The sequence below is a fragment of the Miscanthus floridulus genome, chromosome 19 (assembly GCF_019320115.1).
Source record: "Miscanthus floridulus cultivar M001 chromosome 19, ASM1932011v1, whole genome shotgun sequence".
Lineage (NCBI taxonomy): Eukaryota > Viridiplantae > Streptophyta > Magnoliopsida > Poales > Poaceae > Miscanthus > Miscanthus floridulus.
The window spans coordinates 9,328,749-9,350,695 of record NC_089598.1 but is presented as its reverse complement, the minus strand read 5'-3'; the positions used below and the strand labels follow the sequence as shown (position 1 = coordinate 9,350,695).

The 21,947-nt window shown below is 41.1% G+C and overlaps 2 protein-coding genes across 3 annotated transcripts; one reads left to right on the top strand and one right to left on the bottom strand.

The window, feature by feature from the left end:
- Positions 1-3,286: 3,286 nt before the first annotated feature.
- On the top strand, positions 3,287-13,647 carry LOC136527152 (uncharacterized). 2 transcript variants are annotated; one of them, XM_066519772.1, is made up of 14 exons: positions 3,287-3,680; positions 4,772-5,089; positions 5,493-5,731; positions 6,078-6,234; positions 7,230-7,307; positions 7,646-7,717; positions 8,100-8,219; positions 9,797-9,961; positions 10,169-10,694; positions 10,768-10,924; positions 11,050-11,159; positions 11,671-11,783; positions 12,484-12,847; positions 13,052-13,647. In XM_066519772.1, the coding sequence occupies exons 2-14, from the start codon at positions 4,781-4,783 to the stop codon at positions 13,372-13,374; spliced, it is 2,733 nt and encodes a 910-aa protein (XP_066375869.1). In that variant the 5' UTR covers positions 3,287-3,680; positions 4,772-4,780; the 3' UTR covers positions 13,375-13,647. The 2 variants fall into 2 exon arrangements, with proteins under 2 accessions (XP_066375869.1, XP_066375868.1); XM_066519771.1 differs by having other exon boundaries at positions 3,288-3,680; positions 4,765-5,089.
- Positions 13,648-14,327: 680 nt separating this feature from the next.
- Positions 14,328-20,315, bottom strand: LOC136527181 (cyclin-dependent kinase F-4-like). The gene is made up of 17 exons (XM_066519799.1): positions 20,152-20,315; positions 19,027-19,232; positions 18,120-18,198; positions 17,945-18,013; positions 17,777-17,866; positions 17,546-17,684; positions 16,760-16,862; positions 16,629-16,681; positions 16,471-16,537; positions 15,981-16,089; positions 15,837-15,902; positions 15,652-15,720; positions 15,507-15,573; positions 15,278-15,397; positions 15,143-15,177; positions 14,980-15,061; positions 14,328-14,884 (listed from the first exon to the last, which is right to left on the bottom strand). The coding sequence occupies exons 1-17, from the start codon at positions 20,167-20,169 to the stop codon at positions 14,622-14,624; spliced, it is 1,635 nt and encodes a 544-aa protein (XP_066375896.1). The 5' UTR covers positions 20,170-20,315; the 3' UTR covers positions 14,328-14,621.
- Between the last annotated feature and the right edge of the window lie 1,632 nt (positions 20,316-21,947).

Below are 21,947 nucleotides of genomic sequence, written 5' to 3'. Positions count from 1 at the left end.
GGACTAGAGTAGTAGGCTTATAAAGAATGAATGAAATAGGGCAGTTACCACAGTTATTCTACTCTACATACACCATTGATCGTTCACCTCGCTCTGTGGACATGTTTGCACACCTACACTACATCAATCCACTGGAAAAAGGACTGTCTGATCTGTTGACAAAGGGGGGCGTTGATTTTGATTAGGTTGAACAATCCATGGAGAGTCTTACCGCCTGTGACCGGAAGGTCCCGGGTTCGAGTCGCGGTCTCCTCGCATTGTACAGGTGAGGGTAAGGCTTGCCACTAACACCCTTCCCCAGACCCCGCACAGAGCGGGAGCTCTCTGCACTGGGTACGCCTTTTTTTTTTTTGAACAATCCATGGAGACATTTTGAGTGAACACCAGTCTCAGACTCCCAGTGTTGTGTCTTTCATTTTTAAATCTTGAACATTTTCCTTATTTGCATAGAAGCAATTGTTTTTTGTGAATTCATATGAAGGGACTTCTTTTGTGCTTTGCTCACCTCGATCTCTTCCCTCACGATAACAAGTTGCAATGCTTTTTCCCACTCATTTCTTAATTCTCCCCCAAGGAAAACTTCTGTGACCTCTATCCTTTTATAGTTTGAACTGTTGCACGATCTGTTTTTTTGTTCACTGTTATCATGAGAACTGTTTAAAATAATATGCTGCTACTCTGAGTGTAGTTAGTTATCAGGCTGAAGTTCGTGGTTTCCAGCATGACGGATCTCTGCACCTACAAGCAAGGAGTGAAAAGTATGGAAAGGTACATGCCACGTCAACTACTCTACAGTTTTATCTTTAATGTGAAGTTCGCTGTTTCTTTTCAATGCCTCCAATTTAGGTTTGTGCCATCTGTAAAAGATAGAGGCTACCTTTAATGTGAGTGCAAAAGTTGGTCCTTGTAGATCAATCGGTGCAATAATGCAATGCAGACTTATGGTGGATGTTTGGAGCCTGCCTTAAAGCTCCATTCCTAGTTTTCCTTATGTTGATGATATCTTAAGTAGGCCTATGATTTTTTCGTGTCTGGTCTAGTTAAACTCTTCGTCTTACCAAAAATTTGCCATTGCTACCTGAGACAACATTCAGCTATCGCTGATACGGTTTGAGTTTTTTTTTTTTAATTTATGTAGCTGGAGAGGGGTCAATTGCTGACGGTACCTCCATAATTGGTTAATGAAACGAAAGAAGCAGCATCCTCATCATCCGCGGAGAAAATCTTGAGCACTACAATCTCGATTTGAGTCTTGGTTGCAACGGATTCATCTGGATTGGTGAGCATGAGCATGCTATGCCTGGTGTCTCGTTGACAAAACAAAAACGACAATGCCTATGATTAATGACGCAAGTGCATCATCAAATTCAAATGTTGAGATTAATGACGCTTTCCAGACAGCAGAGAGAGAGAGGGGCATGGGGGCAAGGTAAGTAGGTAGCGCCTGGCTGATTCTGGCTGCCTGATCTGTTGACGATACCTTCGAGGCAAAATACACAAGTGAAGCGGCTGGGCCCTGTTCTGGTTGAATTATTATGAGAGAAAAACATCGTTCCGACTGAAAAAACAAGCTGAATAGCGCGGATTATAAGGTAAGCGGAACGAAGCCCAATGTAGTTCTGGCTTAACTGAGTAAAAGATGTACAGTACGTGCTTCGCTCCAGTCTGGGGCTGTACATGCATTTGATGATGGTGGCGGCAATGCGGTTCCAGGCAGTTATTTGAGCCGTCTGTTGCTAGCTCACTGCTCTTTTTGGTCCTGTGAAATATAATAAATATATACTAAATCCGTTCTAAATTATAGTTCGTTTGATTTTTTTTACTTTAAGTTTGACCACTTGTCTTATTTAAAAATTTGTGCTAAATATCACTTTTTTTTTTTTTGTTGTGGCTTGCTTTATTAACAAAAGTTCTTCGAGAATGACTAAAATTTGACTATGTTTGTATAAATTTTTTGAATAAGATGAGTGGTCAAATTTAGGGTAAAAAAAGTCAAACGAATTATAATTTGGAACGGGGAGGCTTTTGTGTCTGAATTGTGCAGGGGAGGTTTTTGTGTTGCCTGGGAGATTTGCATGTACTGTGGTACTACTCCCTGTCATAAAATGCGTATCTGATGACGACTAGAGTAAAAGTCATAGAAAGTTAATTTTAACCACATTTTTCTCTTTATAATATATTTGCTAGAAATGAATATTATCTCATAGGTACTCTGGACAAAAATCTACTGATGCAAGTCTTATGCTCTGAACTTGTATATAATTTGACCTTTTCACATCTGGTCAAACACGATTGCCGTTTCTGGACGGGGCAGTGTTTATTTGGCTTGTTCGGCTGGTATTAAAGCCGGCTAATAAGCTGGCTGAAGCTGTTTTGTTGTGAGAAAAAAATACTGTAGATTCTAGCTGATAAGCCGACTGATAAGTTCAAGCGAACAGTTTGTTCTTTTTTTTTTCTCTGTTTTGCTGTGAACTGATAGCGGTGTAGCACAAATTTAATACTGCTGGTGTTCATTGCAGTTGAGCGTAAGTGCAAATTCAGGTATATCGTATATTCATATATACCCAGGGGTTATGTGCTCCGGGATCTTTGATTTGATACAGCTGAGTAAACGCGTCAGCGCCTTTTCAGTTAATAATAACTAACAAATTAGGATAAAGTGAACTTTTACAGTGCACTGCTTTGGACTTTGTAGGTGGCATTTGGTTTGTGATCAGCTCAGTGGTAATTAATAAATAAACCTCGTTCGTTTCGTTGAAAAAAACCGAAATACTATTCCGACTAATTTGTTGTAAGAGAAAAATATTATTCTAAGTAAAAAAACAAGCTAAAAAATATGAATTATAAGAGAAACGAACATGGCTAAAGTTGTACTCCTAAAACAAGCACATAAAAGTTTTCAAGCCACCGCCCCGAGCCGAACAAAAAAAAAAAAACCTCGTGGCATGTCTGATCCAGCTCGGCTCGTTGGTTTTGTTAATAATTACATAAATCGAGCCAGACTTTTTACTCGTTACTATAGTATACATTTTCTTTTTCTCCTTCTCCAACTGAGTTATTATGCCCTATTCATTTGACTTATAAGCGAAATTATTTTTTCTTTAACAACAAATCAGTTGATACTTTTAATCGTGACTTATCAGTCAAACGAATATGACATTAATCAACAGCAAGCAACAGTTGACTAACTCTAGGACCTAGTATTTGGATCGCGATGTGGAAGGCAGCGATCCTAGCCGTCAGCCGAGTCAAGCCAGCACGGAATCACGAGCTGATCGTCGTGCTGGCAGCATCCCATCCCCATCCCAACCGATAAATTCTCTCATCTCCGTCTTCTTCCCCTCCCCTATGCAAATCCTCGGCGGACGGCGGGACTCGGGGGTCGGGAGGAGCGAGCGGGTCGACGACGACTAGCACGCGCGTCCAGCCCAACTGCATCACGGAACCCTCGCCTCGCTCGCTAACGGTCTCCCGAGACTCCATCCCATCCCTGCCACTGCCAGGTCTCCACCACGGGAAACTCTCATCTCATCCGCCAAGTCGTCTTCCTCTCCTCCGCAGTGCACCGACCTGCCTTCAGTTGATTCCTTCATCTTCGTCCGCCTAAGTGCACCGGCGTCGCCGTCGCCGTCGCGTTGGGTGGACCTGCCTTCGATTGATTCCTTCGTCTTCGTCTGCTGGTAAGGAATTCAATTTCCGGATGGATTTTTTCTACGATCGAGTGTGCTTCCGTTTTGTAGTATGCTTATTAGTATACTTTGCTTGCTCTGAGGTCTCAACTACCACACCCAAATCCAAATCCTGCCTACTAGATGGATGGACTGCCATCCGGTTTGTTGCGGATTTGTTCCCTTTGGGGGTGGGATTTTTTTTCCGGGTTAACTGAGTACCAATTCTCCTCCTCGATGCTGCTGGCGCTGGCGCTGGGTCTGGGCTGGGCTTTCTAGATCTAATTCCCAGGAATCACACGCTGTTGCCGCTCCTCAATGCCGAGGATCACGGGGATGGAGGAGATTGCGTGCTAAGTCTCGCACGGAGTACTAGCTAAACCAACCTTACTTTCGTCAGTTACTATGTGAATGAATTACCCTATGATGACGACTGTCGAAGTTAAATTACCCTACGATGACGACTGTCGAAGTTGGGAGTTTTAACTGGGCCGAGGTAGGTAGGGGCCACGCCGCGTCCTTTCTCCTCCTGATTTCTGCGTGTGGAAGTGAAACTGAAAAATGATGATGGGGTTATAAAATCCCTGCGGTGACCTGCCACTTTTCTGGTATGGAGAGAGAGTCATCTATTGTCCTGATCCAGACCAGCTTCTTTAAAGCCTGCAGCAGCATTGGGACCTTTATTGATTGATTTCTTGTACTGGTCAGTTTGGTGATCCTGTCATGACTTTGTGTTGTGATTGTGAACCCATGGCCATGGATGTCAGTACAACTGTGCTTGAGTAAAACGACTTTGTGTTGTGATTGTGAACCCATGGCCATGGATGTCAGTACAACTGTGCTTGAGTAAAACTGTAGTCACTTTATGGAATGAAGTGAGGAAAGTCGCACCAATTTACATTTTGTGCCTTATTCATGTTGTATTTTGCCTGGATTCATGGAACTTATCCTGTTGTCAACAAAAAAAAGGTAAACATTTTTTCTTTTAAAAAATGTACTCCTGAAGAAAAAAAACTGAGCTAGTTGTTGATCAATTGTCTATTGGCAGTGGTACTTGTGAAGACAACTCTTATCTTTCTTTTGTTTGCATTATTAGAATTCAGATTATCAGGATGCCTCGAGGGCAAGGCTCTTCTGTGTCAACCAGTGAGAAGCCCAAAGTTGATCAGGCAGTTGATTCAAATGATGACAGGCGCAAACATAGGAGGGGTGCTTACTTGTTACTGGGATTGTTGATAATATTCCTTCATGGATCATGGTCTGTTTATCAGATCCAGTTTGGAAGCCTTCCTTTGCCCCTTGATGCTGAGCAGGCTGGCAAGAGGGGGTTCTCTGAAGCTTCGGCGCTTAAGCATGTTAAATATTTGACAGGCTTGGGTCCTCACCCAGTTGGTTCAGATTCCCTCGATCGTGCTATCCAGGTTGTTCATTCATGCAGCCTACTTTCACAGTTCCAATCAACACTTGGGTCTTCTAGTTTCTGCAGCGTAGAATTAGTTTCATTAAATCCACCATGAAATGTCTGAATTGTACCTTTGTTTGGTTTTGTAGATGTTAATATATTTTTCTATAAACTTAGTCAAAATTAGACTAACTAATGGCTGCTAAGCTGCTGTGAACTGGTAACAAGAAAATGCAAATTGAAGTTAGGATTCACCCATTTAATTCTGCCGGTCTCTTCTTACATGTTCATAATTTGTCATTTTCTTTCTTACCTGCAGTAGTGTTGTCTATGCACCTTATAATAACATGATCAGTAACATTATTGAAGCTGAGCATTTTTTGTGGAACTTTGTATCCTATTTTGATATGCCCATGCAATAGTATGTATATGCAGTAGCAGAAAAAATAAAGAAGACAGCTCATTGGGAGGTTGATGTTCAATTGGAGTTGTTTCACACAGATATAGGCGCAAATTGTCTATCCGGTGGTCTTTTCAAGGGAAAAACTCTCTTGTATTCAGACTTAAAGCATGTGCTATTGAGAGTTACTCCCAAATATTTACCAGAAGCTAAGGAAAACTTGATTCTGGTTTCTTCGCATATTGACACTGTTTCGACAACGTAAGGCTCAATACCCTCTTCATTAATATGTAGGAAATAAATTAACAACAAATAACTTGACATTGACTATTGGGTCTGAGTTCAAGAGTATCTAATGATAAGACATTTACAATATGTTTTGAAGGAACCATACGAATAATGGTGTATGATTCACAGTGCCATATTTTTTACCTGGTTGTTTCATTGAGCAGATTTCACTAATAATTTAGATAGCTATCCATGTAGGCATTGTGGTAACAGTAAAACATCATTACATTTTTCTTTGTACATTAATTGATCTAATTGTAGTGACATCCACATATTTTGTCCATTTTTTCAGATATTAAATGTGTTTTTGAATTTTCAGGGAAGGTGCTGGGGATTGCAGTTCATGTGTGGGAGTCATGTTAGAGCTTGCACGGGGAGTGGCTCAGTGGGCACATGGGTTTAAGAGTGGTATCTTGTTTTTATTCAATACTGGAGAAGAAGAGGGTCTTGATGGTGCCCATAGTTTTATAATTCAGGTTAGTATCTTTAAACTTCATACACATATTACACATATGTGCCGTTAGATTGCCATAGCTACCACCTGTTCAATCCAGGTCAATGTTTTCAAATCACCTAGTTGTATGGGCACCGATCTGCCGAATAATCGTGATTAGTAAATAGTCATCAATTAGGTCCGATTAGTCAGTGGCTAGTCGGCTAGTCGAGTAGTATAGTCGTCCTGCCTGCTTGTGGCTTGTGCTGCTACCCTGGATGTATATAGTATTACTGTATATGTATTAAGTAGTTAAGTACTGCTACTAGACTATAATAGCACCTGTCATTCTCTTGTAACAATTGTTGCAATAGAGGACCTCATTAAGTTGCGCTATGCATGGGTGAAAACTGTTGAGTTCTATTAACTACTGAACTGTTCCGTGTCTGGCAAACTCCTCACTCCTAAATTGTCCCACTGTGTCAATGTAAGCATTGGTATTCGTGAATGCGTTGTTTTGGGGGTTGCAGGAATTTTGGCAGGGGTCTACATTGGTAGCTGCCTTGTTAAGGGTTATCCGAGTGTTCGGCTGGCTGGCCGGCTGAGGCTGGGCTGGCCAGCCCACACACAAAACACTGTTCACCTGCACAGTATTTTCAGATAGAACAGTATTTTCCTCTCACAACAATCAGCCGGGACAGTATTTTGGCTTATTTTTCAGTCCTGCCGAACAGCGCCTATAATGCTAGTGTTTCTCATAATTTAGCGCTTGCAGGAGTAGGAGCATATGGGATCGAAGAAGTATATACTACTCAAGATGTTACCTTTCTTCTCCCCAACTTGTTCACTAAAGGAGTCCCTTTACCTTCTATTAGTGTCCTAAACAGTCCCCTCGTGACACTTCTTAAAGTGTAATAAAATTGACCAATTGTTATTCTGTTATTTTAAACAAGTCATTGAAAGCCATGTTTCACATTCATGCTGTCACCATGCATGCTATGTGTAATTTCCTGAATCCTGATGTTAACTTTTATGCAGCACCACTGGAGAAATTCAGTAAGTTTTGCGGTTGATCTGGAAGCTATGGGTATCGGTGGGAAATCCACACTCTTCCAGGTCTGTTTTAGTTCTGTAATGTTCCCCATGTGGATGTTGAGATTATATTTGTACTTGCGTCTGTACCAAAGGTTTAGACTCCTGGTGTTTAAAATTTTCTTTGTTGCTGACTGCCTGATCCTAATAAAAGGTCTTCCTGGAAAATTGGGCGAATGGGAGGTTTAGTTAGATTTGCACATGGAAGAAAATAAGAAAAATATAAGCATGAAGGTGTATGTGGCTACTTTGGTTTATAACTATTCGTTGTTTTGAGTGCTGTGGATTACAATTTACTTTGGGTCAACTTACAATCAAAAGGAGAATTACATACTTAGCCTAAAGTTTTTAATGTATGACAGGGTACTGACCATTGGGCGTTGGAAAGCTTTGCAGCTGTAGCCAAATACCCATCTGCTCAGATAGCTTCACAGGTAGCACCTCCCTCCCTCCAACTTTCTTGTGCTGACTTCTTTTTTCCCCTCTGGCCAGATTTTGCTCAATTTCGGTTGCTGTTTTTTTTTGGGGTTCAATGTGCATGGTCATGCCTGAGTTAACTGAAATCTAACAGCCCAGAGCATTTGTTAATTTTCATTTGTCCTGTTTGATTATAGAAACAATCTATTAATAAATTAGGTATATACAATTGTTTGCCATCCTCAAACCAATGTATTTGGTGCTAAAAAAGAGCTTGAAGAAAAAGGGAGTTTTTTGTTGCTTGGGTGAAAGAAGATAGTTCCAGATCTGTCAGTTTGGTGCTGCATGATAGATTAATATTGGTTGTTTTCCCAGGGGATTGATGTTTTGTAATTGCAGGATGTTTTTCATTCTGGAGCAATAAAATCTGCTACCGATTTTCAAATATATGAGGAAGTTGGCCGTCTTCCTGGACTTGATTTTGCATATACCGATACGACATCTGTGTATCATACGAAGGTTGGTTCTCTTGGCTTATCATTATTAATGCCAAACTTATCTGAGTTTTTTTCTCTTTCCGACATGTTTATGACTTTATACATATATATAAGGTTGTGGATAAAAGTTCTGACATATTGTCCATTGATAATTCTTTGTGTACTTCTGTTTTTTTAAAAATGGAAAGTAATTTTTTTATGAAGCCTCACTCAATGACTAAGCTTCTTTAATAATGTTGCTTGATGAACATTAAGAGTTTAAACTGAAATTTTGGTTCCAAATCAAAAGTAACAGTTTTAACAAAAAGGAGAAATAGATTGCAGATCAAGTTGCTTCACAAGTATTAACTGAGCTGTTTAATTCTAGAAGATATATGATGTGGCAGTGTTGAGGTTCGAGGGTAAGACACTTGCTCTTGATCAACCAGCCTTATCAGCTTCTGAGCTGCTAAGCTACTCTTGCATTGCATATAGGCATACATATTGGAAGCATCGGAACCACTGCGTTTTCCTTTTTTTTGGAACTGGGAATACAGTAGGGTAGTCCCCACTGTAATGGCTGTGTCCCTGACGTCCGAGCAGTGGTACAGGAGATTAGCGAGCAGGCAGTGTTGTGTGTTTTGTCCAGTGCTAAGGCCCTCGGGGAGATTTTGGGTTAGGAAGATGGATATGGCTGCTCTATCTTTCAAGGGCATGAATGTGTTAAAAAACTAACCCTTGCTGTGGAATTGGCTTGTAATCGGATTGTTTTTCTATCTTAATGCAATGACGTGCAGTTCTCTTGCGTGTTCGAGAAAAAAAAAAACTACTAGTTAAGCAAAAGATTAACAAAAGGATTACACTAGCAGTTGCCACAATGGCTCCGAGGCCTTGTTGGAGGGAGGGAGGGAGAGGGAGGGAATGGGGGGCTTACACCTAACAATGCTACTAGGTTTGTTCTCTTTAAAGGAGCAGCTAACTAGATCAAACCAGATTAAGTAAGGGCATATTATATCTAATAGACTAATACATAATTGACTAAAAAACTACACGTTCAAAGGAATGCTGGGCTATGCAACTTGCATATTCTTTGTACTCTTTCTCCAAGAACTGTTTTCCCAATGGGTTTTTGGATCGAACTTTTACCAAAAACATGGACTCCTAGTAGCACACCTTCGCACCAGGACTCTATATATGGGAGGAGAGGAGAGAGATTTCATTGTACAGATCGTTATTTGAACAATAAAGAAAGAGAGCCTCTCCAGTCTTGTGTATACTTGTGTTTGCATCTATTATGTGATGTGTTATAGTGATAGATGGAGAGGGAAAGGTCCTAGTCGTCGATAATATTAGTTAATATGCTGCCAGCAGATGTAAATGCCTACTTCTCTTGTTGCTGCAGCCTCACAAGGTGGCTAAGAATATATGCAACCATTTAGTTCTTAGTGATATCTAATTATTTGAATGCTTGTCATGTACCAATAGATCTGGAATGGAACATGGCCTCAATTAATATGGTAAAAATATTACAGGGTCAAAAGAATATTTGATAATCCACTTTGTTGAATCCTAAACATGTTAACTTCTGGTTTGTGATTGTTTCTATTATCTACTTTGTAGAATGACAAGATGACGCTTCTGAAACCGGGGTCTCTTCAGCATAATGGAGATAACATGCTTGCTTTCCTACTCCATTCTGCAGCATCTCCAAAATTTTTGAAAGATGCACAACAACGGAAGCAAGGAAACACAGAGCAGGATAAAGCTGTTTACTTCGATATCCTGGTATTGCAGTAAATTCTTTCCCCATTATGTGCTGCCAATGATCTTGATTGTGTGTCATGAAATCTGTCCTTGTTGGTTACTGGAAAATTCCACCAATATTAGATGAAACAGGAAATTGTTAAAACTATTTAATTTTAGATTTTGTGAAGTTCATATTGCAGTCAACTTATTTTTCCCCCTCTTCTGCCTATTTGTTCAACCTTGCAGGGAAAGTACATGGTGGTCTATCCACAGCGACTTGCTACCATGTTTCACAACTCAATCATATTGCAGTCACTTCTAATATGGGGAACATCATTGCTTATGGGTGGACACCCTGCACTGGTGTCCTTTGCAATATCATGTTTGAGCATCATTCTAATGTTGATATTTTCTATCTGCTTACCAGTTGTGGTAGCATTTGCTCTGCCCTACATATGTCTGTTTCCTGTTCCATATGTTGCGAACCCATGGTTAATTATTGGCTTATTTGGTTCACCTGCACTGCTTGGAGCATTTATTGGTCAGCATATTGGATTTATTCTCCTGAAGAGGCATCTTCGACGTGTGTATTCCAGAACAAAACCAGGCTTAACTCTTAGCACGATGGAAAATGTTATTGACCTGGAAGCTGAGAGGTGGATTTTTAAATCTGGTTTTGTCCAATGGCTAATAGCTTTGATACTAGGAACTTATTTCAAGGTTGGATCATCATATATAGCACTCATCTGGCTTGTTTCGCCTGCTTTTGCATGTAAGTTGCTGATACTGTCTATGTTAATAGCTTGATATCGCCTTGAGTGTTTATGGCTGTTGTTTATTTGTAGATGGTTTTTTGGAAGCTACTCTCTCCCCTGTTCGGCTACCTAAACAACTTAAGGTTGTCACATTGGTTCTGGGTTTGGCTGCACCAGTTGTGTCCTCTGCTGGTTTGGCTGTTCGCATGGTCAATGTAATTGTTGGAAGTATTGTAGGCATTGACAGGTAATATGTAGACACCTTGCAGTTTATCATCTCTTCGGTTAATGTTTGATGTTCTTTGAAACATAAAGTATGCTATCTAAAGCAACTAAATTTTTTTCTTAACCTCATTTTGCATTGATACACAGGAATCCTGGCGGACTACCAGACTGGCTTGGAAATGTAATAGTTTCGGTTGCCATTGCTGTTGTCGTCTGTTCCACATTTGTGTATCTTCTTTCATACATTCATATCTCAGGTAAATCATGACGTGCTAGATATAGTTACATTTCCTTTAATGCTAAAGTTATGTTCTCATTAATATTTGTGTTCTTGTTTACATTTCATTTTTTTGACTTTCCTCTTCCATTTAGAATGAAAGGGTGTGGGTTTATCTGCTAGTCTTGCACTGTACAGCATTTTCAGTTTTGTTCTTCACTGCATAGTCAGTAATAATTTAGTAATGTATAAGTATTTGCACTGCCAAGTTGCCAACAGACACTTCTGTGTTCTCAGGACACCAACATGTTGATGTATATTGCAGTTATATAACTAATGCCTGTTAAATAACCATAGTGTTGCATTTCCTGGTATTTCTTCACCTGTCAGAAAAGGGTTCCTACTTTTTCTATTTAATGTTCACTGTACTGCTATCTGGCCATGCTTGAAATTCTTAAACTAATTCACATTTTGTAGATTTATTTTTATGCATTTGCCTTTTCAGTTACCTTCCCAAAAGAAGCTTTTGTATACTGTTGTGCTTTTCTTAGGTGATAAAAGAATTCTGGGTTTACTATTATTCGTATCCTTTGGTCTTTCACTTTTTTTGGCGTCAAGTGGCATTGTGCCAGCATTTACGGAGGATGTCGCTCGATCTGTAAACGTAAGCACTTCTTATGCTACTGTTATACTACAGTGCCTCTAGCTGGGTTTATCATGATATTTGTTTATGCATACCTGTGAAATTTCGATAACAAATTTCTCCCTTGGTACCCAAACCAAAACAAGTACTCATCAGTTATGTTTTGGTAATTGGGAGCAATGCTACTTGCACCATATCCTCACTGCATCTCAAAACTAGTTATCAATGGTTTGGATGCCATCTCATTCTTTTTATTTGTGTAAGGAACATGATGAATCCTTTTGAGGGACGAGTTGAAAGTAACCATATGTGGCCCCATGATTCATTTTGTTGGGGATAGTCGCTACAACATGATGGTTTGTTGCATATTTGAGTTCCTAAATGCTTGTTCATACTCCCTCCGTCCTAGTATTTAACGTAACCACCTCTGGTACAAAGACCAAGGACACATTTAATTCTCTCTCTCAATACTAGTACTACTGCATTGATGTATGTGAGAGAGCACGCCTTATATTATGAGACATAAACAAAAAGTGGTTACGCCTTATATATTAGGACGGAGGGAGTATCTCCAATGGAATCCTGCTTGCCTGGATTTATCACAATATCCCACTATTTGGCATTAATCAAGATCATTTTAGTATTGATACCTAATCAATGGTAGTAGCTCCTTTTTGCGAATCAACAGAATATAGTAACTTGATGATCTGTATCTTCTCAGGTTGTACATGTCGTCGATACCACAGGAATAGATGACGGAAATAGAGAACCAGTATCCTATATTTCTTTGTTTTCCAATACACCTGGAAAGTTGACAAATGAATTAGTGGACCTTGGAGATGAAGAATTTTCTTGTGGAAGAAATATGACTACTGACTTTGTAACATTTACAATGAAGTACGGTTGTCGGAGTTACAAAGAGAGTAATACTGGATGGAGCAAGTCTGAAGTTCCTGTGCTCCTTGTAGAAAGTGATTCAGTTGCAGGTGGTGCTCGACAGACAGTAGTATCAGTTGATAGCAAGTCATCGACACGTTGGACGCTTGGAATCAACAAAGAGGAAATCGATGACTTCACGGTTCAAGGTGAGTTGAACCATTAAATAAATATATAATTCTGAAAAAAACAGGAAACTTTATAACTAGAGTTCATTGCTTGAGCTTGTCAGCTAGTACTGATAAATATCAGTATAAATCAGTACCAGTAGGCTTTGAACATGCTTGAAAGTACTGACTGTAGCTGATTTCCCTATCCACATCATTTGACATTTTTTCATGTATTCTGTTCAGTGGATTCAGAGAAAATAGTCCTACTTGGCGATAAGAGCGAGATAGATGGGTGGCATACAATCCAGTTTGCAGGCGGCAAAAACTCGCCGACAAAATTCCAGCTAACCCTATACTGGTCGAACAAGGCTACCGAAACATCTCAAAGAGAAGCTAAACAAGCGGCGGATGTTCCTTTCCTGATAAAACTAAGAACAGATGTGAATAGAGTCACACCACAGGTGGCAAGGGTTCTCGAGAAGCTGCCACGGTGGTGCACGCCCTTCGGCAAGTCCACTTCTCCTTACACGCTAGCTTTCTTGACGGCCCTTCGTGTCGATATTTAGTCAGCAACATTTGTTTGTTTCCCATACATAGGTGCCCACAGCTTTCGGTTGTCCTGTATTTTAGCTGTGCCTATTAGTTTTCCATCCAAAGATAGCAAGTTATATAGGCCCCACAGAATGTACACTGAAGCTGCCAGAAGTCAACAGGAGTTAGGGATAGGCATCAAATAAACGTACAATTACAGGGCAGCCTGGTGGAAACGTGCTTTGCGTTTGTATTAGTTTGTCTTATATTCTTATAAATGTAAAAGGTTTCAGATTAGTTTGTGGATATCTGTTCCTGCTCCTATTGTTCAAGGTTTTGGATTTCTTGTCCGGTTGACCCAGGCTCCATATAAATTATTTATGATCGTGAGATGCAAATTACGTGTACGGAGTCATTGCTCAGTCCAAAATTAGAATTAGGGGCCGTGGTTTCTCCCAAGAATACCGAAAAGGCCTGTGGGTTTGGTTCCCTCCTGTGCATCGTGCTTGATCAAGTTTGATTACGAGCAGTGTTTGGTTCCCTTCGGCCTGTTCGCTTAGTCGTAAACGATAGTAAATTTTTAGTTAGAACAGTATTTTTCTCTCGTACCAAACCAGCCAGCAGTAATAATCCACAACCATATACGATCGTTTCAGGTATCAAGATGTTCCTGTGGGAGAGCCAAAACAAGATGTTCGAATATCGAGATGGTGGTGTGGGAGAGCCAAGACAGCTCGCCCGCCTGGGCGAGATTGCGTGGGAACTAACCAAACGTGTACTAGGTTGTTTTTGCCTCTTATAATCCACCTTTTTTAGCTTGTTTCTTCAACCGAAACAGTATTTTTCTCTCAAAACAAATTCGCCGGAACAATGTTTTGGCTTGTTTTCTCAGCGAAGCGAACGGGACCCAAAACTGATGTTTCGCTGATTTTGAATTGTTCCTTAATGATAAATAAGTTTGCTTGAGCAAAAAACAAAAACCATGCAGTAAACAACTGAAACCAGTCACACATCGCAAAGCATAAAACACAATGTCACATGAAGACACATTCGGCCATGCGCCCAACCACCCAGGAGCCCTCGGACCCAGGGACCAGGGCGATGGGTGCATGAACCAGGACGCCTCTTATTCTCATCACTCACAAGCACGGTACTGCTGGGAAACATACACTGCTGCAAAGGAGATTGGTGGTTTATTCTGAGGTAAGTAGCCGGGAAAGAGTAGCGGTGACACTCGGGAGGGCAAGCGTTGGAGATGTTTCTTGGAGCCTCAGCTTCAGCTTCAGCTTACGAGCTTCCTTGGAAGGAGAGCCCTATCACCTGGCATCTCGTATGGGCGCCGGAAGGGGTCGGCTGGGCCATGCCATGCCCTGGATCCCACGGGCAAGGGGCGCTTGACAGTGTTCCCATGGGTTCGATATTTCAGGTCTGTAGCAAACCTCTCAGAACCCAAACCCGACACCCTGTTGGGGCCCATTGACAGCTGAGACAACTTCTCGGCAAGGTCAGGTGCACGGGGGTTCTGATCCTTGGCAGGGTAATTCCCTGCCCAGAAACCAAAGCTTGCAATGTTAGTTCAAAGTAACTAGACAAGATCCTTTCAGGTATACGTCCACAGAATGATCAGCAACAGTACTCACCATTGCTCCTTACTGCTGCTGGTCTGGACCAAGACTGATTCATCACGTTCGCCTTTGTCGCCTTATGGTTAGTGTCTGGGAGCTGCAAAAGATAATGACAAATATTGAGTTGCTGAAAATGTAAAGCAACCAGCTATATGAACAGCTAAGAAATTATATTCACCTGATGATCCAACTCCAATTTCCTTTGCACACCAGCTGCAACGTGGACAAGGCAGAAAAGTAAGAACCTCCAGAGGCAAAAGCCACAAAATCCTTTAATAAGAACTGAGTAGCCCATGCCAGCCCAAACACATACCTGCTCTTGCTGGAGCGTTATTGCTCAAGTACGAGTAATTAACTGTTGGCCTCGCATTGGGTACAGTCCCCATGGAGTATCTCCTAATGTTCTTCTGATCCACAGCTCCTTTAGCCCCAGCTACAGAAGTAGAGATCAATTATGTGAATGTGAACTTGTTCAACAAGGATGTAGTGATGTACTAATGAAAAAGAACATGAGTATGCATATCCCAAGGATATTGAGGTACCTGATGGTGGCGTTGATGCATATCCGGTGGATTTGAAGCGAAGTGAAGGAGGGACATAGAAGCATGGCTGCAAAACACAATGATGGTAAGGTTGTGAAGCAGGTTAACTCATCAACCAGTATGTAAACCTTGTCAGAAGAATGACCTGAAAGAAGGGATGCTGCAAAACCTCCACTGCTGTTGGCCTTCTTCGTGGGTCCCATGAGCAAAGCCACTGTGGCAGATAGTAATTTGTTATCCATCAGTTAATGGGACGCGTTTACAAACAGAAGGGAGGAAGGAACACTTTAAGCAGGAAAAAAAAAGGGAGTGTTGAACATTGACACTTACCGAAATAAGGCTGATTGCATCTTCGCTTGCTAAGGGAACCACTTCCGAAAGATGTATGCTTTCACACTGAAACATGACATAGCACAGTTATACCACTAACAGTCACTAATATGAAAGTATCTTACAAGAGGTATATCTCTATACCTTAGGGAACTGAAAACCTATAGATGCTGCTAGCTGCAGTCCTTCAGGCCAAGTGCGCTGATTCGGAGTGCCAAGAATGCTACAGATTTTGTAGAGTTCATCTGGTTCACTGAAGAAGATAAAACATGGAGTTACAGATAGCCTTTTCTATACAAAATAACTTCTAAGAAAGCCAGTTGCTTCCTAGGATCACTTATTCAAAATCGCCCTTCTGTAAAGTAACTTGATTGCTATTTCTGATAGAAGCTAAGCTGACTATTGTCAATTTTTCCATTGTATAAAAAATAAATATTAAAAAGGAAATACCGAAATACTCCTATCATATTTTATTAAAATGGTCAACACTAAATTCTTTCACCTATGTGGCATGCTTTTCTTAGTATAAGCAACCTCAGTTCAAATAGAGAGTGAAACTAAATATGTTCTAATGATTGACACACGCCAACCGAAACAGAGGGGCAACCAATTTGGTTTGAAGAACCATGCGTACCTTGAGCCAGGAAAAAGTGGTCGCAGTGAAAAAAGCTCAGCGATAATGGCACCCATTGCCCACATGTCTTGAAATATGATAGAAAATAAACATATTAATAAAATGGCACCAATTTACTCTCCGACTTTCAGGTAAAGCCACAAATATTTTTCACTTACCAACTGCTGCATTGTAAACAGTAGCCTGTAGAAGAACTTCAGGGGCACGATACCTAGTCAATAGTAAGCATTAGATTATTCTATTATTTTGTACACTTTAAACAAATATAAGACTTCAAACATTAACCTACCAACGAGTGGACACATATTCCGTATATGGTGGCTCAGAAGAAATTTCACGAGCAAGCCCAAAATCCGCTATCTTGATGAGCTCCTTTGTAACAAGCAAATTTTCTGAAATTGCACAAGTTATATAATAGGATCAATTATGATTGTTGCCATTAGCTAACAACATTGAACACATTCCCAGATGGAACACAGTACATGTAACAAGTTAAATAAAGAACAGTACTGCAAGATTTCGTTACTTTTATTCTCTTTTTTCCTCTTATATGATCTTATGTCCACAGCTACTATGAAAAGAACTAGAATCCATTACCCACTACCATGTATACATTTTCTGGTTCTGAAAGTGAATCACTCTGCAACTACATCATACACAGGGAATGAACAGACAACATTTACTACTGTTGCAAAGTTTCATCAGTGTATAATGATAGATAAACTACTCAACAAATTTAAAAATAACCACAGAGGGCAACCACATCATGAATACTTATTCACCTACAGCAATTTATAACTAACAAAAGGTTTCTTGAACTTTTTGTAACCTCAAGACGCAGTTCATACAGAAAATTGCAAGGCAGCTGTTCCTGAGCTTATAAGTGATAGTCCCTCCAGTCAGTCAAATATATATGGTGTTTTAGACATCAAGATTGAACTGCGTGTAGAACTATTTTGTTGTCCAAAATGTCATGTGAAAATCACTGGAGCTAGTAACTTGTTTCGTAACAAACAGGAACCATAGACCAACCATTGCAACATTAAATGTAAAAAACAAATGCAAAATCACATACCAGGCTTAAGGTCACGGTGAAAATATCCACGCTGATGCATGTGACTCAGAGCTTGAAATATTTGAAAGCACCAGTTTCGGATTTCAGTCTCTGAGAAGGGCTTCCCTTTGCTCTTCATCAGCTGATAAAGACTACATTCCTAAAACAACAACAAAGAACGTAAACTTTAGTAACCTTACAGAGTACAAGCACAGAAACGACACATGAATAAGGGCTATGATATGTCCATACCATGTACTCAAAAACAAAGAACAACATATCATTCTCTCTTATGACTTCTTTGAGCTTCACAATGTTTGGATGGTTCATCCTTCGCAAGGACTGATTAAAAAAAATAAGTAACTCAAAAGAATGCCACAGAACATTATAAAGATTAGACAGATTGAAAGCAACAATCACCTTCACTTCGCGGAGGTTTATGCACTCTTCCCAAGAATAATATTTTTTCTTCATCTTCTTGATCGCAACCTATCAGACCAGGTATCTTAATGAGGTGAAAAAGCTAACAATGGGAAACTAAACTGTGTAGCTGCTGAAAAAGTTGAGCAACAAATGGGCAAGCCTAATGACATACCACTTCACCACTTTCCTTATTGGTTGCACGCCAAACACTCCCAAATGTTCCATCACCAACTTCCTTGATGATCGTATACCTGGAACACAATGCCAAAACGAGGTAAGCAGACATCCAAAACAGCTTAGACAGGATTATAAGTTCTTATAATCATCTGGTTATAGAGGATCTTCACCTCTCCATTTTATTAGCTGGTGGTGCACAGAACTGCCCTTATTTCAGAACAGTTGTATAGTAACAAACAGGACTCATATATGTATCACAGGAGCATCTTTGGATGTTACAACACCAAAGTCACTGGAGACTCCTCTCAAAGTTATGTATGCTATTCCCATGCTTTGCGCAACAAAATCTTGAACGCCTCTGCTCTGAAATTAGCACATAATGGATCTGGTATCAGTTAATTAAGTAAAACTACGTTTTCTAATGCTACATAATGATGAATCATGAATGGACCATGTCTACATTAGAGAGTGCACACGTACCTAATGTCACGCCATCCAAAGTGAAGGCTGGTGAAAGATAGCGTAACCAATACACACCGAACTTTGGACTGACCAGACTGAAAACTTACAGCGATAAGGTAGAAGAAAGCTAGCAGAGAACAAAACCAGAACCTGTCGGGGGGGAATATGTGTGAGAACTGGAATAGGCAGGATACAGAATATGTAATGCTAGTAGCTTAGCTATTGGTGAAAGGATACCTAGAGCCTATATGCGACGGCAAAGCTCTAAGCGTTAGATTCAAGTGTCCAGAGATGTCTTGATGGTAATTTTTGCTGGCTGATTAGCACCAAGACAAAGATTACCGAAATGTTGCCAGAGAAACAGATCCACCATGCTCAAATAAGTGTGCTACAGCTGCACTGTAATCACTAGGCAACTCTAATGTCTGACAGCATGGGACCAGGCAAGGCAGTCGCTAGACGCGGGGTGATCCTCAGGTGGAGTTGACAAAAGAGATGACCAGGAAGTCTCCGTAAAGACAAAACCTCCAGCCAAGAACTTCCTCGAGCAGCGAGATGTGGGATACAGAGGAACTTGCTGCGTAGGGGGTGTACTCCATATCCTTGCTGAAAATGCTAAAACTCCAGCAGAGCACGGTGATGAAACCTGCATAATAAGTATTGAGAGTGGTAATTAGGCAACAAATTGGCAGTCTATGAGTGTGCGAAAATGAAGTAACACGGTAGGTCACGCAGAATCTGAATGCATGATCTACCTACCTAAGTTCTAATTAATTGGAGCCTAGCAAAGTAGATCACGCACAACGCATAGGTGCAAAGGAATCAGAATCAAATAAAAGAGCACAAGCATGCATCGATGCGTTGAAAATCCCAATGGATTCTTCTACAGTAAACAATATTGTATATATCAATTGGATCTAAGCTCAAAGGTCCCAACAATTCGAATTAATTGGTGTTTTCCTATCTCTCCCAAATTAGCACTAAAAGTTTGGATACAGCAAGAGCACAAGAGCTGGATTTACAGAATTACACCCACACGCTATCCACGAGTACAGCACAGACACATCTATTACAATTTACAAACCATGCAGCCCCAAAAAACAAACCAATTAGATATCTAGAGTTCACAGCAGCAGCACACACAATTTGAGCATAGACCAGTATGATGATTCACCGCTGCGTGATTGAGCATGAACCAGCACGATAACGCCCCTGAACCATGACGAGACCCGGCGGCGCAGACACACAGCTACCCCTGCCTAATTTCACAAATCAAGCACCCACGCGACCGCCAGGCACACGAATTAGTGGAATTACCCACGGCGGACCAACCACCACCCCCAATTTGAATGAAAACAGACGGGATCCGAACACGCGAAACACGCCCCCACGTCCCGTACCCGGATCTCACCGGTCGGCCACCCGCCGCACGATCCCCGTACCCCCGACCAAGACCACGCCGAATTCCCCACCCGGATGCAGCCCCAAGCCGATCCCTCGACGTCCCCGCCACCAATTCTGCATCCACAAATTCGGAAGAGCTCGGGCCGGGACGAACGACGCACCTGGGAGCCTCTCGGCATAACCGCGCGCCGCCGCCGCCGCCGAAGGGTCCGGGGGACTTTCGCACCGCCGCCTCCAGCGCTGATGGGGTGGGGGAGGAACGGGTGGGTGGGTCAACACCGCCGCGCGCGCGGTGTGGAGGAGGACGACGACGACGAGGAGGTGGGGGGACACGGGGACGAGAGGGTGGGTTGCTTCGAGGATTTTTCTGCCGCCCTCCCGGCCTCGCCTTTATTTATCTGCCCCTGTCCGGCCGCGGTCCAATGTGGCGCGTGTTTTGCGCCCAGGTCCCTGTACGACTCTGGTATCGCAGAACAGTCCTCCCTATCCCCGCGGTTTCACGCCGACCACACCTCGTGTTCAACGCTCCAATTGTACACGTTCTTGCGAGTTTTTTATAGGAAGATACAGATACTAGAGATTTTTGTACCGAGACAAATTCTCTTCAATTTGGCTAAAATTTCCAAAAAATAATTACTCTGAAAAAATATGTTTTCGTAATCTCATTATTCTTGTTCTATATTAAATTCTATATATTTGATTAAGTTCAAAATTGTGTTGCTCCTTAACATGATAATTGTTTTTTTAACCGAGGGAGTATTCTTTTTATGGGTGGTAACGTTATTTCTACTGTACTTTTTTGAGTAGTGTGTTGGAATTATGTGATCTCTGACTCGGGCCGTTACGCCCCTGGCTGAATTAGTCTAGGAAAAACCCCATACGCGCAATGATCGTAGCGTCCAAACCAAACAATGGTTATGGCCTCGGATCCTTAGGTGAGTAGTAATCTTTTAAAATGAAATGCCTCCACGAGGCGCAATAGTTTAATCACATTCACATGGTGGTTTACAAGTACATCGGTCAATAATCTAACTTCAAAGGGCTGGAAATGCAAATAATTGATATAACAGTTGTTTATAATTTAGATTAGAAACTGCTAATTACACCGCCTTTGGTGGTGGTTAGCCTCTGTTAGCTTTTTAATAATTTCATTTCATTACAGCGTTGTAGTGGATGAATGTGAGGTGATGGGCTGTGGATTGCAACATTATTAATGCTAGTGTGGATACGAATGATTTGTTTAGGTGACATGCACGATTACCTCGACTAAGTATAGTGTCCGTGCTAACGCTACGGCAACATTCGGATATATACAAATTTAAACTGAAATATATACAAACTAAAAAATCAATCTACCAATAAGTATTGATCCAATATTGATATAATTATCGAAAAGAATAATTAGTTGATATACCATAAAAATCAATCTACCAACAAGTAAATCTACTGCTGCTCGTTGTTTCCTATCAGCAGCATAAAACCTCTGCAGTAAAGCCTAACTTGTGTTGATGTAGCTGTTCGCATATTCAACTGAAGGTTATAGTTGGGCTAAAATGTTCTCATTCCATGTATCAGGAACGCCAGGAAGGCACCAGCGCAAGCAATCTTGAACGCCTAGCGTGGCCTTGATACTATTACCGTGATATATGCCCGTCTCTCAGACGTGACAGGGCAGTTACACCCACAAGCTTGATCCTAGTTCCTCTCACTGCACCCTCGGCATCACCATCCTCAGAATGGTTGAGGTGAATGCCACTTCCCTTGGCCAAAGGGTTTGTGTTATCACAGCCAGTGGCGAATCTAGAATTTTAATTTAGGGTATGCCGTCCTAAAATTTTCATATACAATTTAGTAAATGCATTTTAGCAATTCGGTAATAATTGTAAGTTTTGTAACATGATTCGGTAAATTCAAGGATCAAGTTGAAATCATCCACTAAATACATTATAAATAGTTC

What these genes read in the sequence shown, in the direction of transcription:
- LOC136527181 (XM_066519799.1), bottom strand. An exon ending in TCTTTGTTTTTGAGTACATG is followed by an intron (nt 17,685 to 17,776) that starts GTATGGACATAT and finishes TTGTTGTTTTAG; the next exon opens with GAATGTAGTCTTTATCAGCT. An exon ending in TAGGTTTTCAGTTCCCTAAG is followed by an intron (nt 15,903 to 15,980) that starts GTATAGAGATAT and finishes GTCATGTTTCAG; the next exon opens with TGTGAAAGCATACATCTTTC.
- LOC136527152 (XM_066519772.1), top strand. Translation starts at nt 4,781, where the DNA reads ATGCCTCGAGGGCAAGGCTCTTCTGTGTCAACCAGTGAGAAGCCCAAA. An exon ending in TTCATACATTCATATCTCAG is followed by an intron (nt 11,160 to 11,670) that starts GTAAATCATGAC and finishes TGCTTTTCTTAG; the next exon opens with GTGATAAAAGAATTCTGGGT. An exon ending in ATGTCGCTCGATCTGTAAAC is followed by an intron (nt 11,784 to 12,483) that starts GTAAGCACTTCT and finishes GTATCTTCTCAG; the next exon opens with GTTGTACATGTCGTCGATAC.